We start from the raw sequence: 17,551 nt of genomic DNA on the forward strand, positions 1-17,551 counted from the left end.
AAAAAAGGGCCCTTCTAACAATCTTTTGAAAAAATACAAACATCCCTTCTTTCTTTTCGCTTGACCCTTATGGCATTAAAATGGTACAAAAAATATACACGGAGAATGCACAGTGAATACTCACAGAGGAAAGATCGAGACGTCCCCGAACGGAGTTAGGAGACGCTTGACTACACATTGATAATTGAGGAGCCACTGGAACCTCGTGTTCAAAGGAACATATCCCAACAATGATCATAAACGACATGTATGAAAAGGAATCGTCATCATTAACCTTAATGCGTACAGGTTAATTTCCCGACAAAAAAAATAAATTGCATCTTTAGGAACAAACACATGAGCATAAACTGCATCGCATGCATATGAGTTAGGGGCATATGGAAGGGCGTTACACAAAAAAATAAAAGAATCATTCTTGTCTTGCACTTTCTTTGCATCCATGCATCCATGCATTCTACTTGCTATGGGTCAAGAAGAGTCATCAGGACAAAACACTCGTAAAAGCTCAAAAGCATGAGTTGAAACGGTGACAAACAAAAACCCCAAGTGATTCTATGTGCCCACTAAGCAAAGACACATCAATAGTGGAATAGAATGGAATCGACCAAGCAAGCAACTATAGGCATGAAGAGGCCACCACGCCTTACTTCTTCAGCAAATGAAAGATGATCCAAGAGAATGCCAGACTAGGAATGGTTTCCTCACCAAAGCCAGGAGTGACTTCCAAAATAATACTCATCAATAAAGACTCAGCAAATAACATCATCATGAAATAGATCCCTCTACCAATGATGACAATAAAGATCAACAGCAACAACATGAGAAAAAGGCAAGCTTCGTACACGTTGAAAAAGCCGAAGCATAAAAAAAAAATAGCAAAAAAAGGCAAGCTTCGTACATGTTGAAAAAGCCGAAGCATTTAAGAAAATCCCAGGAAAAGGCAAGCTTCAAATATGAAAAAGCCGAAGCTAACCAAAAAATAAAATTCAAAAAAATCTATCACAAGCAACGCCTGGAGAGGCATTACAATACTCACCTTGACAAGAGCAAACTCTTACCAACCATCCCACAATGAAGGCGCCTGGAGAGGCATCACAATACTCACATGGCAGGGGCAACACTAATCCCTGTCATCCAACATCTCCTGCCCATCAACCTGGGGGCAGTCTTTTCATCTCACAACACCAACAAGAAGATATCAAGTACAAGATCGGTAAGGGTTGCTAGATCCCCAAAACTAGTACAAGATCAGTAAGGGTTGCTAGATCCCTAAAACTAGTACAAGATCAGTAAGGGTTGCTAGATCCCTAAAACTAGTACAAGATCAGTAAGGGTTGCTAGATCCCTAAAACTAGTACAAGATCAGTAAAGGTTGCTAGATCCTCAAAACTAGTACAAGATCAGTAAGGGTTGCTAGATCCCCAAAACTAGTACAAGATCGGAAAAGGTTGCTAGATCCTCAAAACTAGTACAAGATCAGTAAGGGTTGCTAGATCCCTAAAACTAGTACAAGATCGGTAAGGGTTGCTAGATCCCCAAAACTAGTACCAGATCGGTAAGGGTTGCTAGACCCTAAAACTAGTAGTGGGCCGGCTGAAGCCCTAAATATCAGTCCAGCCTGGAGAGGCTGAGCTCAGAACATACTCCCTCTTTAACAAGCTACAAATAAAGAAACACACTACCATGAGACAGGCAGAAGCAGCAGGAAGCATCTACATCAAGACCAGAAGCCTAGATGTTTCGGTTTACCATCCTTATCACCCGACGGAGCATAAACCAACACTCAATTGCTCTTAGGGACAAGGATACGGGTAAACACCATCTACCCGAAAGAAATGGTGTGGGGGCATCTACACTGCCGAAGCAAAGGAGAAGATTCGGACACAGGAAGCGACATGGGGCATTCACATGGATCTTGAAGCCTAGATGTTTCGGTTCACCATCCTTGACACCTAGTAGAGCATACAATCCAACACTCAGTTGCTCCATGGGGCAAAGATATAGGGAACACCGTCTATCCGAAGGAAACAACGTGAAGGTATCTATTGTCAAAACAAGAATGAAGATCCGAATTTTCACCTCACTATCACAAGAGAAACAATAGAGCCTCTACTTGAAGACTGAAGATCAGATGTACAGTTTGTCAGCCTTGTTACCCAATAGAGTACACACCTGCTCTAAAGGGTGAGGGTACGAGCAAATACATCTATCCAAGGGAAGCAACGTAGAAGCATCACAGAAAGAGACAAAGAGAAGACCCGGACGAAATGTCTACGTCTTTACCTGCCTTTGGAAAAGCAACACAATTATTCCAAAGGACAAGTAAAGAGGGGCAGCTGTAGACACCCAATTTCGTCCGGGAGGCACAAAACAACAATATAGGACGTCAAGGGCCCAAAAGACAAATTAGGCATTTTTAGTGGCCCGGAACGGGCCGTTCTAAAATTGGAACGGGCCGTTCCGAGGCTCCCAAAAGGCCAAAAAAACTCTAATTTGGAACGGGCTGTTCCGAAATTGGAACGGGCCGTTCCAAGATTGGAACAGGCCGTTCCAAACTCCTCCAAAAAGGGCCAAAAGTTTAACTGGAACGGGGTTGGAACGGGCCGTTCCTAAATCTGGAACGGGCCGTTCCAAGGCCGTTCCAGACCAATCAAGTGGGGTTAATTTGGCCCCCAGAACGGGCCGTTCTGAGATCAGAACGGGCCGTTCTGAGATCAGAACGGGCCGTTCTGGTTCCCCGGAACGGGCCGTTCTAGTTTCAGAACGGGCCGTTCCAGGGTCCAAATTAACACACAACGGCCATATCCAGAACGGGCCGTTCCAATTTCGGAACGGGCCGTTCTGGACCCCTTTTGAAGTCTATAAATAGACGGCTGGGGCTCATTTCTCCGGACTCCAAAATTTCGTCCAGGCTTCCTATAGCTCGAAATTTCTCTCTTTTTCTCTCTTCCCCTCTCTTTTGTATTTCTTGAGATTTTGTGAGGCATTGTAGTGTGAAGGGTTGCCACAAAGCACCTTTTTTGAAGATCCGATAGAGCTCATTCAAGAGGTATTTCAGTCAATTTTCTTCTCTTTATTTTATTTTTTATTTTTAATAAATATTGTTTATAATAAAAGCAATCATGTAGATATTTTAGGATTAATTGTGTAATTTAATTTTTAAGCATGTAAATAATTATTAATAAAAGGGGATCTAATATTTAATTTATTATTTCTTATTACGTTAACTTCATCATAGGGTACCGATTAAGGGCGCTGTAGGGGTGCTTAATACCTTCCCTACACGTAACCGACCCCCGAACCCAATTCTGGTTATCAAGGCCATTATTGGACTTTTAAAAACCTTTTCTTTTTCCAATGTTTTGAGTAAAACATTGGTGGCGACTCCATAGAACCTATTTTCAAAACCATTAATTAAGGATTAGTCTGGTGTCTGGGCATTCCTTAATTGATGAGACTTTTAAAAGGATGTCTAAACCATAGGTCGCAAGATCGGAAATTTTCGGGTTGCGACAGTTCCAAGTTCCTAAAAGGGCTAAAAACCCTAGTTTGGAACGGGTTGTTCTTAAATTGGAACGGGTCGTTCCAAGATTGGAACAGGCTGCTCCAAGCTCATAAAAAAGGGGTTAAAACCTTAACTGGAACGGGTCGTTCCCTAACTGGAACGGGCTGTTCCCAAACTGGAACGGGCCGTTCCAAGTTATGAAAAGGCCTAAAAACCCATCTTTGGAACGGCCGTTCCAACCTAACCAACATTGTGTTAATCTCATTGCTGGAACGGGCCGTTCTAGTTTCAGAACGGGCCGTTCCAGTTACAAAATTTACATGGAACGGTTAAATCCAGAACGGGCCGTTCCGATTTTGGAACGAGCCGTTCTGGACCCTTTCTGATGCCTATAAATAGACAGCTTGGGCACAGTTCTCTAGACCCCAAAATTTTGTCCAAGACTCCTCAGAGCTCGAAATTTCTCTCTCTCCCTCCCTCTTATTGTATTTCTTGAGATTTGTGAGGTATTTGTGTAGTGTGAAAGGTTTCCACAAAGCACCTAGAATTTTCATATCGGAAGATTTAACAAAGCTTGCTACGAGGTGTTTCAATTAATCTTCTTCTCTCTCTTTTATTTCTTATTTTTGATAAATATTGCTATAATAAAAATAATCATTAGATATTTTAGAGTCAATTGTTTAATTTAAATTTCAAGCATGTAAATAATCATCAATAAAAAGGGATTTAATATTTATATTATTATTATTATTTATAATGTTAACTTCGTCATAGGGTACCAATTAAGGGTGTTGTAGGGGTGCTTAATACCTTTCCTACACGTAATCGACCCCCGAACCCAATTCTGGTTATCCAGGTCATTATTGGACTTTAAAAAACCTTTTCTTTTTCCAATGTTTTGAGTAAAATATTGGTGGCGACTCCATAGAACCTATTTTCAAAACCATTGATTAAGGATTAGTCTGGTGTCCGGACATTTCTTAATTGATGAGACTTTCAAAAGGATGTTTAAACCATAGGTTGCAAGATCAGAAATTTTTAGGTTGTGACGTATTAGAGTGGATGATGTGTTGTTCTCCTCTAGGACTTAGTTGGTCTCGTGTGTGAGTAAGGTAAAGGCACACGTGTATGAAGCGACCACGGTATAGGGGTCAAGTCGAGTTATACCGATTACAAGAAGCCAAATTTGAGTAAACTACGAAATCGGGAACTTAGTTCCTAACTGAGTATTGGAGGGTTGTAGTATTTGGAGGATAGTCGGTAGGCTAATCCCATAGGTGGCTTAGTTGAGCTAGCTAATGTCGTGGTAGGCCTAAACCCAGCTGTTTTATCCTAACAGAGTACTATACTTCCTTTTTTAAGTTGCAAAGTCTGAGAAACCATTATCATGTTGTGGATTGTTATCCAAATTTGATGTTTACCTAACAAGCCCAAAAAGGTTATGTGTTGTCGGTTCGATAGGACCTAGCCGCTTAGACTGCTCACCCATGTTGTAGGAGATCTCCGAGTTGAAATGCGTGATGACGCATAAGTTATTGATGAGTTGATTCTATGTGGATGCAAGTTGAATATATGTTGTTGAGTTGTGAAGCTGTGGTTGAGTTGTGTTGTTATATGTTGCATGTTGAACTATTGAGGATGATATGGTGTTGTTATGTTGTAAGTTGTATATATATATATATGTGTGTGTGTGTGTATATGTTGATTCTTTTCACTAGTTTACCCTTTTGTTTCCATGTGGTGTGGACTGCGATGATCATACGTGGTATGGGAGCAGAGCAAGGATAGGCTGGAGAGTAACAGTAGTGCCACAGGTGGTGCTTGGAGTTGATCTTTTGTGTAGGCTACTTTGGAGTAGCATTTTGTTAATATTATATATACTTTGACTTGTTGAGCCTCAGGGTTGGATATATGTATATATTCTTTTATGTATGTATATTCTAGTAGTGTGTGGTATTGTTCTGTAATGTGACGACCAGGCAGGTCATTACAGTGGGACTTAAGGTTTTTTTAATAAATAATTGTTGCTAATAGTAAACTTTAGTGTAATATAAATACTCCATCCGTTTTTTTTCATAGTCGTTTAAGGTTTTGAACGGGATTTAAGAAAACCATTGATATTTTAATTTTCAAAAATGTTTATTACTTACTTTCCAATTTTACCTTTTTTTTTGCATTTTTTAGACTGTTGAACTACTCCATTAAATAGTTGTCCCTTTTTTTTTTGTTTTTTTATAGTATTTTGTTGGGAACATATTACTCTTATAAATACATATTAACTTTATATGAGTAGTTGGAGAAAAATTAGGTAGACATTAAAAATAAATATACACATTGTTCAGGAAACATGTATTAATTATCAAGGGTAAAAATGGAAGAAAAAAATTAATAACTCATTGATTTTAGTAATATGACAATGAAAAAAAAAACAACAAACTCTAACAAAACGACTATGAAAAAAAAACGGAAGGAGTACATTTTTAGTGACTATTATATATTAGTCATTAATGTTTTTATTATATAATTAAATAGCGATAATTAAATTATTGTTATTAAATAATTGTAGTTAATAATAAATTTTGTTGTAATGAATAATGTAATCTAAACTCGTTCAGCTTTGGAAATCGTAAACAACACACACTCTGCTTGTTCAGCTTCGTTCGTTCAACTTTCATCCATCCATCTTATTCTTGATTCTTGAGTGAATCATCACAAATCGTCTCATCATTTTAGCACCACTATCAAACCTATCATTAAATATTTGTCTTTTGTGATATTTTGCCAATGCCGATGTACACCTTCTGCATGTAGTAATGTTCAATAAATTCTCAACGCAAAAATAACTAATGTTATGTATATTAAAAAAATTAATCATTTATATTAAATTTTATTACTCTCATAAGATTTTTTATGAATTATTTTTTATTATAAATATCAAAAATAGAAATGAAACTAAAAGATCATACATTTAAACAAATATATTTTAAAAATATTTTAAATAATATAAAATAGTTAAATTTGTTTATATTTAAGAAAAAAATATGTTTTTTTTTTTTAAATAATAGAGATCAGAGGGAGTTGATAAGATGGAATACATCTTAATATCTCTACTACATGAATCAGACGACTCTTACTAACATTTAAGGATCACATATATAGTATTATTTGGTTCAACTTTGTTGTTTTATACTTGGATTTTTTTGTGCACTCTTTTCCCAATTATTGCACATTATTTACACAGCAATCAGCATGCATTAATTGGTTGTGAAGCACTTAAACTGATGGCTAAGAAAGAAGAGACAGACACGTATTCCCATCGATCCCTTCCCTTAAATCAATGATCAAATCCTCTTTACTCCCACCCTTCCATTATTCATTTTTCTTTAATCTAATTCAAGTCCCCTTCAACAAACCAAATCAAACCCTTCACCTCAACTTCTGCTAACAACAATAAACTACGCTCAACCATCACCAAAAATCAATAAACTAACCCAAAATCTCAAATTCCAAACCCCACTCTCCCACTTATAACAATTTAATATCTAACCAACTTGTAGATAGAGTAGCTGCTAATGCAGAATATATCCAAACTCAAGGGGAGAATAACACTAACAAAACCCTCCAGACACTATAAATTATAGTATACAAAACCCATCACCATAAGCATTGATGATAACCATAATCATATCAAACACCACTTCCACCATCTTTATCAGAAGCAATGGCTAACAACAAAAAGAACACTCCTTACGTCTTCCCACAGACACAATCCACTGTCCTCCCTGACCCCTCCAACTTCTTCTCCTCAAACCTTGTCTCAACTCCACTCCCCACAAACTCTTTCTTCCAAAACTTTGTCCTCAAAAATAGTGACCAACCTGAATACATTCATCCCTACCTCGTCAAATCCTCCAACTGTTTCCTCTCATTCTCATACCCTTCTCGCAAAGCCAGTTCTTCTGTAATATACCAAGAGTTCAACCCTGATCTCACCATCACCTCTAAGCAAAGTTCCACTGGGAAGCACACAATCACTTCCTTCACTGATCTCAGTGTCACTTTGGATATCCCTTCTTCCAACTTACGGTTTTTCCTCGTGAGGGGTAGCCCCTATTTGACACTCTCCGTGACCCAACCAACCCCTCTTTCCATCACCACCAACCATTCCATTGCCTCCTTCTCTTCCACTGGTTCCACTTCCATCAACAAGTTCACCATTAAGTTTGACAACGCCCAAACATGGCTCCTCTATGCTTCCTCTCCCATCGAGTTGAGTCACACCACTTCTGAGATCACTTCTCAGGCCTTTTCTGGCACAATTCGCATAGCCTTTTTACCTAATTCTGATCCTGATAACGAGTCCATTCTTGATTTGTTCAGTTTTACTTACCCCGTGTCAGGGAATGCTGTAATCAAAGAACCATTTTGTGTGGAGTATAAGTGGGAGACAAAAGGGTCTGGAGATCTGCTACTACTAGCACACCCTCTCCATCTTCAGCTTTTGTCAACTAAAGACACTGATGTAACTGTTGTTGATAGCTTTAAGTACAGAAGCATTGATGGGGATCTTGTTGGTGTTGTTGGGGACTCGTGGATCTTGAAAACTGATCCCGTTTCAGTGACATGGCATTCTTCAAGAGGCATTAAAGAAGAAAACCAAGATGAGATTGTTTCAGCCCTTGTTAATGATGTTGAGACTCTAAAAATGGGAACCACCGACTCTTACTTATATGGGAAACAGATTGCAAGAGCTGCAAGGCTGGCACTGATAGCTGAAGAGGTTTTCTTCTATGATGTGATTCCAAATGTTAGGAAGTTTCTGAAGGATTCCATTGAGCCATGGTTGGATGGAACTCTGAAGCTGAATGGGTTCATGTATGATCACAAATGGGGTGGCATTATTACCAGTAAAGGGTCTGATGATGCTGGTGCTGATTCTGGGTTTGGAATTTACAATGATCACCAGTATCATTTGGGGTATTTCCTTTATGCCATTGCAGTGCTTGCAAAGATTGACCCAGCATGGGGTAGGAAGTACAAGTCCAAGGCCTATTCACTAATGCAAGATTTTTTGAACATGGACACAGAGTCAAACCCCTATTACACAAAACTGAGGTGTTTTGACTTTTACAAGTTACACTCTTGGGCTGCAGGTACAAATTTATACATTTTCTCACTCATTTTAAAAAAATAAAAATAAAAATTTTGTCACCAATTGTCTAATGTCATTAGTTGACTGCTAACGTAAACACTGATTTTACAAATTTTGTTAGCCTATTAGTTGGTCGTTTGATCTCGTTAATTGACCGTTAATGTAACATATTGACATGTTTTGTTTTTATTTTCTTTTTGGTAATAGGATTAACTGAGTTTGCAGATGGAAGGAACCATGAGAGCACTAGTCAAGCTGTGAGTGCATATTATTCAGCAGCCTTGATGGGTATGGCATATGGTGATGTGCAGCTTGTTGCCCTAGGATCAACCCTAGCAGCAATGGAAATTCGTGCGGCCAAAACGTGGTTTCATGTGAAAACGGGTGAGAAAATCTACGAGGATGAGTTCACAGTGGAGAATAGGATAATGGGTATTCTGTGGGCCAATAAAAGAGACACTGATGTGTGGTTTACTTCTCACAAGTCAAAAGAGTATAGGCTTTGGCGTCATAACTTGCCCATAAGCCCTATCACAGAAGACCTTTTCTCAGATGTTGACTATGTGATTGAGCTTGTGGAGTGGGTTTTGGCTGATTTGAATAAGGAAGGTGCTGAGGATGCATGGAAGGGGTTTGTCTATGCCCTCGAAGCAATTTATGATAATGAAGGTGCATTGCAGAAGATAAAGAGTTTAAAAGGTTTTGACGATGGAAACTCTTTGACAAATCTTTTGTGGTGGATTCACAGCAGAGGTTATGGAGATGATAAGTAAGATGGATATCATTTGGAAGTTAAAATCATTTTTCTTATTGTTATGACAATTAGTTGATGATTATCTCGATATTTATGTAGAAATAAAGTTATGATAAAGTTACAATGATATCATGCATTAATGTAACACACATCTTTACAAGAGATAACACGTGTAAATATGTAAAAAGAAAAATTTACATGTAAATGATGTTAAAGAAATATTTTTTTTTTATCAATTTATAGTTTATTAATTGTAAATGATTTATCGCAAACAATATTTTTAGTCCAATATGTAGATTTATCATTAAAATGGTGGGTGCTACTCTTAATTTTCTGATACATTTTTCATCATGTGTCTATTAGTAAAAAAAAATTGTCATCTATTCAGAGTTTCTTTTAGTAAATTACTTGTTATATATTCTACTCAATAAAGAAAGTAGTAAATAGAAAAGTAAATATAAAAATGTCTTAGAAATATTAAACACATTCTAAATACATTTCAAATAAAAAAATAGAAAAAGCTATAGGTAGATAGAGAATTTAGAATTATTAATATTGATATGATATTTTAAATCGAGTTCATACATGTAGACACCCAATTTCGTCCGGGGGCACACAAACAAGGACATGGATCTCTGTCATGAAGGGAAGGAACTTCCGAAGAGTGCAAGCGACAAGATAGGACATTAGGGGACCCAGAAGCCCAAATCAGACATTTTCAGTGTCCCGGAACGGGCCTTTCCAAAATCGGAACGGGTCGTTCCCAAGACTGGAACGGACCGTTCTCGAATTGGAACGGGCCGTTCCAAGGATTTTGAAAGGCTTGTATTTTGTAAACTGGAACGGGCCGTTCCAACTGGAACGGGCCGTTCCAGTCTCCTAAAAATGGGCTAAACCAGCACCCTAGAACGGGCCGTTCTGAAACCAGAACGGGCCGTTCTGGTTCCCCGGAACGGGCCGTTCTGGTTTCAGAACGGGCCGTTCCAGGGTCCAAATTAAGGCACAACGGCCATATCCAGAACGGTCGTTCCAATTTTGGAACGGTCCGTTCTGGACCCCTTCCCGAAGTCTATAAATAAACAGCTGGGGCTCATTTTTCAGGACCCCGAAATTTCGTCCAAACTTCCTATAGCACGAAATTTCTCTCTTTTTCTCTCTCTCCCCCTCTCTTTGTATTTCTTGAGATTTTGTGAGGCACTGTAGTGTGAAGGGTTGCCAAAAAGCACCCAAATCTCCATTTTTGAAGATCAATAGAGCTCGTCCAAGAGGTATTTCAGCTAATTTTCTTCTCTCTTTTTTTATTTCTTATTTTAATAAATATTATTTATAATAAAAATAATCATGTAGACATTTTAGGGTCAATCGTATAATTTTAATTTCAAGCATGTAAATAATTATTAATAAAAGGGAATCTAATATTTAATTTATTATTTCTTATTATATTAACTTCATCATAGGGTACCGATTTAGGGCGCTGTAGGGGTGCTTAATACCTTCCCTACACGTAACCGACCCCCGAACCCAATTCTGGCTATCAAGGCCATTATTGGACTTTAAAAAACCTTTTCTTTTTCCAATGTTTTGAGTAAAACATTGGTGGCGACTCCATGAACTCATTTTTTCAAAACCATTAACTAAGGATTAGTCTGGTGTCCGGGCATTCCTTAATTGATAAGCCTTTTAAAAGGATGTTTAAACCATAGGTCGCAAGATCGAAAATTTTCGGGTTGCGACAGATGGCGACTCCACTGGAGACGTTTTAAGAGGGTCAGGCCCATTTAATTGATGAAGTTAATAAAATAAAAATAATGATTTAAATATTTTCCCCTTTATTTTGTTTGCTTTATTTGTTTGGCTTTAATATTTGTTTGCCTGTTTAAATTCAGCATTTGTTTAAAATAAAAATTGTACACAATCCTTTGCACATAATAGTTCCCCCTACACCCGGGGGCATGAGGGTAATAAACATAGGGAGTGGTTGACGTACGACCGGCCCAAGTTTGGCCTTGGAGCCTGCGAGCCTTGTCGGAAATCACACTCAAGGTGATAACCGGTTACTCTAGCCCGAAATATTGTGACAGACCTTAAAGTTTGCCAGGTGACGGCGACAGAGATACTGGGTCCCTTTAATGGGGGCACCTTGGGGGCCTTAAGACCAGTGAGATTAGAACTGTCCTATACAATGCACATTTCTTACAGGGACCACAGATCATGGATTTATACCGCTCATGGATGTTCGATTGTTTGAGCATATGATTGTTGCATAATTGTTTGTCAAAAAAAAAAGGGTTTGCCTGCCTTTTGTCATAATCCCTTTCTTTTGTCTAAAAATATACACAAAAAATATAGTGAAGCGCTTATATGCTATACATATATTAGAACTGGTAGGAGTATTCGACAAAAATCAGTGCAACCTTTGCATATCGTAAAATATTACGGAAAGGGGCACCGATGATGACCGACTTCCTAAAGATCGGTGTAACCTTTGTCATATCGTAAGATATTACGAAAAGGGACACCTACCTTTATAAGGGCAAGCGTCATCCTGTCAAGAATCTCCTTCAATAGATCTATAAACAAGCATAATAGAAATCCATTGTTATCCCTCGAAGGTGGCTTCTCAACACTCCGTACTCACGAGGATCCAAAAAAGACAAGCTATGGAGGCACTAATGGAAAGGAACCGCGAACTAAATGAAGAGCTTAAGTAGCTTAAGGAGCAAATGGCTCGAATGTGCGAAACCATGAGCAAGCTCCAACATGATGACTACAGCGCTAGTCACGCAGGAGACGCGTCCAAAGATCACCTAAATGCTTTGGAAGAAAGGTTAAGAGCGGTGGAAGGTCATAGCTTTGACATCCAGGAGGCCGCTGAAATGTGCTTGGTACAGGATATCCAATTCCCGCCCAAGTTCAAAAGTCCTGACTTCCAAAAGTATATGGGATCCAGCTGCCCCAAAATGCATCTAAAGATGTACTGCCGAAAGATGGCTGCCCATGTGGACAACGAGAAGCTCTTGATACACTGCTTTCAGGAGAGTTTATCGGATGTGGCCCTCAATTGGTACATGCAGCTGGAGGGAGGAAGAATCCAGACATGGAAGCAACTTGCTGACGCTTTCTTGCAACGATACAAGTACAATATTGATCTCGTCCCCGATAGGTCTGATTTGCAAGGGTTAAGCAAGAAAGGGGATGAACCTTTCAAAGCTTATGCACAGAGGTGGAGAGAGCTAGCCGCACAAATAGAGCCCTCGCTTTCTGATAAGGAGATGGTGACCTTGTTCCTCAACTCTTTAACTGGCCCCTATTATGATAAGATGATAGGGAATACCTCGACCGTTTTTGCTGACATAGTCACCATAGGAGAAAGGGTGGAGCAGGGTTTGAAGAGCGGTAAAATAGGAAAGGCTTCAGGGAGTTACGACTACAAGAAGTCCTATGGAAAGAAGAAGGAGGATGGGGTCAATGCAGTCACCATAGCCACCACCCCTCCAAAGAGTAGAGGCGCGACACAGACCGAGTCATGGAAGGAGAAGCCGGTGGACAAAATTCCTACCACCTATGCGGTGCTGTTACCTCAACTCTTAGAGGCTTCTATGTTGGTACGAGTCCCGCCGTCGAAGCAGTCCAGCCCCCCTTTCCCTCCATGGTACAACCCCGAGGAGCGTTGCGATTATCACTCGGGCTCCCCAGGACATTCTGTGGAGCGATGCAAGGCCTTGAAGCTTCGAGTCCAAGGCCTAATTGACGCCGGGTGGTTAAAATTTGACACGGACACGCCTAGTATCGACAAGCAACCGCTCCCCAAGCATGAAGATTAAATGTCGTGAAACGGTGCTGTTGGAAGACCGCCTGAATAGGGATGTACATTAAGGGTTCATGTTTTCTGTCATTATGAATTTTATTATTTTGCTGCTGTTTTAACCCACAACTCTGCCCAAGGTTGTGGGTTTTCCACAATAAAGGGTTGTAATGAATTTATTTCTTTTATAATAAAATACGTCATTTAGAAGTTGTGTCTATCCTATTTTCTCTCTATATCTTCTTCCTTTCACCATCCCTGCATTAAAATTATAAACCTAAATACAGAACCTAGTGAACATGGCCGAAGAAAACGAAGTTGAGCAAAATCTAAACTCGTGTGATGTATCGCTTGAGCATGAGGAGAATCTATCCCCCGAAATGCAAAGGATGATGGACCAAGAGAATCGTATAATCCAACCCTATCAAGAGGAAGTTGAGCAGATTAATCTAGGGCAAGAAGAGGATAGAAAGGAAATATCAATCGGCACGAGGATGGAAAAGGTGGTCAGGAATCAATTGATCGACCTCTTGAAGGAATATGTCGATGTCTTCACTTGGTCTTATCACGACATGCCAGGATTAGACCGCGAAATCGTTGAACACAAATTGCCCATAAAAAATGGGATTCCTCCAGTAAAGCAAAAACTTAGAAGGATTAAACCTGAGTGGTCCCTCAAGATAAAGGAAGAAGTTCAAAAACAACTAGATGCTGGGTTTTTGGTTGTATCCCGGTATCCTGAATGGCTCGCGAACATAGTACCTGTACTAAAGAAGAACGGGAAGGTGCGAGTTTGTGTGGATTATCGAGATCTAAATCGAGCCAGTCCCAAAGACGACTTTCCACTACCACACATTGACGTGCTCGTAGACAACACATCTACGAACACTATTTTCTCATTTATGGATGGATATTCGGGATATAACCAGATCAAGATGGCCATCGAAGATCAAGAGAAGACTTCTTTCATCACTCCTTGGGGCACCTTCTGTTACCGGGTGATGCCTTTCGGTTTGAGAAACGCAGGGGCAACCTATCAGAGAGCAATGGTAACCCTATTCCATGACATGATCCACAAGGAGGTAGAGGTGTATGTAGATGACATGATTGCTAAGTCGAAAGATGAAAATGATCATCTTATCCACCTAAGAAAATTGTTCAATCGGCTTCGTAAATACAAATTAAAGCTAAATCCTACTAAGTGCACTTTCGGAGTTCGATCAGGAAAACTCCTTGGGTTCATTGTCAGTGAAAAGGGGATAGAAGTGGATCCAGACAAAGCCAGAGCCATAATAGAAATGTCGCCCCCTAGGACAGAAAGAGAGGTCAGGGGATTTCTTGGTAGGGTGAATTATATAGCTCGTTTCATATCTCAGCTGACTGATACATGTGCTCCCATCTTTAAGCTACTCCGAAAGAATCAACCCGTGGAATGGAATGAGGAATGCCAGATTGCTTTCGATAAGATTAAGCAATGTCTCATCAATCCACCAATATTGATGCCTCCCATTGAAGGAAAACCTCTCATCCTATACCTCACGGTCTTAGAAGATTCCATGGGATGTATGCTAGGACAGTTAAACGAGACGGGTAATCAAGAAAGAGTTATCTATTACTTGAGCAAGAAGTTTGCTAATTACGAAGCTCGGTATTCTCCTTTAGAGAAAACGTGTTGCGCCTTGGTGTGGGCCACCCAGCGATTAAGACAATACATGCTGAGACATACCACCCAGTTAATATCCAAAATGGATCCTATCAAGTACCTACTTGAGAAGTCTGTTCTGGTTGGGAGAATTGCCAAATGGCAGGTTTTGCTATCAGAATATGATATTGTATATGTCTCACAAAAGGCGATCAAAGGTAGTGTCCTGGCTGATCATTTAGCAAATGGACCAATCAAGGACGAATACATGGTCAAAGAGGAATTCCCCGATGAAGAAATATTGACCTTGAGGGATGAGCCAAAAAAGCAAAGTCAAAATGAATCCTGGTCGATGTTCTTCGACGGGGCCTCTAATATAATGGGGCACGGAATAGGAGCCATACTGATATCGTCCCAAGGAAAACATATTCCGGTGACAGCAAGGTTAGACTTTGAATGCACCAACAACATGGTTGAATACGAACCTTGTATACTGGGCCTACAGGCTGCACTTGATAACAAAGTCACCAAACTAGAAGTCTACGGCGATTCAGCTCTGGTGATATACCAGCTATGAGATGAATGGGAAACGAAGGACTACAAATTAATCCCCTATCGTGCATACGTTCAGGATTTGATGTCTCAATTTGAATCCATTAGCTTTGAGCACACCCCAAGAGAAGGGAATCAGTTAGCAGATGCGCTGGCTACACTAGCTTCCATGTTTGCTATAAAAGAGAGATGTGAAATACCGGTCATCAGAATCAGACGACATGAGACACAAGCTCATTGTTGCACACTGGAAGAAGAGGAAGATGGCCATCCTTGGTATTTTGACATCAATCAATACATCAAAGAAGGGAAATACCCAGTCGGGGCATCTGACAATGACAAGAAAACAATTAGACGAAGGGCTATCGGATTCGTATTACATGAGAACATCCTGTACAAGAAGAGTTTTGATTCCGTCCTGTTAAGATGTATTGGTCAGAAGGAGTCTCAATCATTAATGAAAGAAGTCCACGAAGGAACCTTCGGTACCCATATAGCTGGACAGGTCATGGCCAGAAAGATCATGAGGGCAGGATACTTTTGGTCCACTATGGAGAAGGATTGCATCATGTATGCTAGGAGGTGCCACAAATGCCCAATATATGCTGATAATATCCAAGTCCCACCAAGTGAGCTCAATGTAATGGCCTCACCCTGGCCTTTCGCGATGTGGGGCATGGACGTCATTGGACCCATTGAACCCAAAGCCTCAAATGGACATAGATTCATTCTTGTGCCTATTGATTACTTCACTAAATGGGTTGAAGCCACGTCATACGCACATGTAACCCGTAAAGTGGTAGTCAATTTTGTCAGAAAAAACATAATATGTCGTTATGGAATACCTGATAAAATTATAACAGATAATGGGTCCAACCTCAACAACAAGATGATGATTGAATTATGTGACTCTTTCAAGATTCAACATCATAACTCCTCTCCTTATAGGCCAAAAATGAATGGGGCAGTCGAGGCAGCCAACAAGAATATCAAGAAGATCATTCAAAAAAGGTCGTTACATATAAAGATTGGCATGAGATGCTACCTTACGCATTGCATGGGTACAGAACATCTGTTCGCACATCGACGGGCGCCACCCCTTTTTCCTTAGTATACGGGATGGAGGCAGTCTTACCTGTCGAAGTGGAAATTCCTTCTTTGAGATTACTCACGGAGGCAAAGCTCCCAGAAACTGAATGGGTTCGAGCCAGATTTGACCAATTAAATCTCATAGAAGAGAAAAGGTTAGACGCCATTTGTCACGGGCAAACATATCAAAGGAGAATCAAGAGAGCCTTCGACAAGAGAGTCCAACCACGACCATTTGAAGAGGGGGACCTAGTACTCAGGAAACTTCTACCAGCACAGAAAGATAAGATAGGGAAATGGGCACCAAACTATGAAGGTCCATACGTGGTCAAGCGGGCCTTCTCTGGAGGAGCATTGATCCTCACTAACATGGATGGGGAAGAACTCTCTTACCCAGTAAACTCTGATGCCGTTAAGAAGTTCTATGCCTAAACGCAAAAAAAAAAAAAAAAAAAAAAAAGCGTTAAAGCAAGACAAATGGATGACCTAAAAGCCCTATCACCTTCTACAGAAGTCAAGCAATTACTTGAAGCGGTACTGATCAGACGACTAGGAGGATGCCAAGCTTTGTTTCTTAAAGTCATGGTCGCTCAAGCCTAGACACCGGCCAACCTCAGCCAATTTCTCTCAAACCTTCTCTTGTAACCCTGCTTGAAATTTTTGATTTGCAATAAAATATCATTCTTCTCAGTTCTTTCAACCTTTATCTTCAAAAGACGTGTTTTGGTATTAAAGAAAAAAAATCAAAACAGCCCAGTAAAAAAAAAAAAAAAAAAGTTAAATAGATGAGACATCCTATACGGGCCTCTAAAGCAAGCAAAAGTTGTGTGCGAATCTTCAGTAAAAAAAAAAAAAAAAAAAAAGGGTAAAGAGAAGCCACTTGATACCAATAGATTTCTAAAAAGCTTAAATGCATATGTATGGCATACAGAAAAGCACGCACTTGAAATAAAAAGGGAATTATCCAAAAGGGCAGTAGGCTGCAAACATTTTAATCCATGCATGCATCATGAATAAAATCTCTAAAAAAAGCAATCAAGATGGGAGCCACG

General features: G+C 39.8%; 3 protein-coding genes across 3 annotated transcripts; all 3 read left to right on the plus strand.

Moving 5' to 3' along the window:
• Window positions 1-6,878: 6,878 nt before the first annotated feature.
• On the plus strand, window positions 6,879-9,738 carry LOC109789274 (glucan endo-1,3-beta-D-glucosidase). The gene is made up of 2 exons (XM_020348189.3): window positions 6,879-8,658; window positions 8,865-9,738. The coding sequence occupies exons 1-2, from the start codon at window positions 7,227-7,229 to the stop codon at window positions 9,428-9,430; spliced, it is 1,998 nt and encodes a 665-aa protein (XP_020203778.2). The 5' UTR covers window positions 6,879-7,226; the 3' UTR covers window positions 9,431-9,738.
• Window positions 9,739-12,155: 2,417 nt separating this feature from the next.
• LOC145954725 (uncharacterized) lies at window positions 12,156-13,235 on the plus strand. The gene has a single exon (XM_083069415.1). The coding sequence runs from the start codon at window positions 12,156-12,158 to the stop codon at window positions 13,233-13,235; it is 1,080 nt and encodes a 359-aa protein (XP_082925541.1).
• A 3,294-nt stretch (window positions 13,236-16,529) lies between these two features.
• On the plus strand, window positions 16,530-16,931 carry LOC109803755 (uncharacterized). The gene has a single exon (XM_083069416.1). It carries the CDS (start codon window positions 16,530-16,532, stop codon window positions 16,929-16,931), a length of 402 nt encoding a protein of 133 aa, XP_082925542.1.
• The last annotated feature ends 620 nt before the right edge of the window (window positions 16,932-17,551 follow it).

The sequence above is a fragment of the Cajanus cajan genome, chromosome 2 (assembly GCF_000230855.2).
Source record: "Cajanus cajan strain Asha chromosome 2, NIPB_CcT2T_4, whole genome shotgun sequence".
NCBI lineage: Eukaryota > Viridiplantae > Streptophyta > Magnoliopsida > Fabales > Fabaceae > Cajanus > Cajanus cajan.

Bases quoted from the DNA above. Each gene is read 5' to 3' on its own strand.
- LOC145954725 (XM_083069415.1), top strand. From the start codon at position 12,156: ATGAGCAAGCTCCAACATGATGACTACAGCGCTAGTCACGCAGGAGAC.
- LOC109803755 (XM_083069416.1), top strand. From the start codon at position 16,530: ATGGAGGCAGTCTTACCTGTCGAAGTGGAAATTCCTTCTTTGAGATTA.
- LOC109789274 (XM_020348189.3), top strand. From the start codon at position 7,227: ATGGCTAACAACAAAAAGAACACTCCTTACGTCTTCCCACAGACACAA. The intron at 8,659-8,864 runs GTACAAATTTAT...TTTTGGTAATAG, and splicing joins GTTACACTCTTGGGCTGCAG to GATTAACTGAGTTTGCAGAT.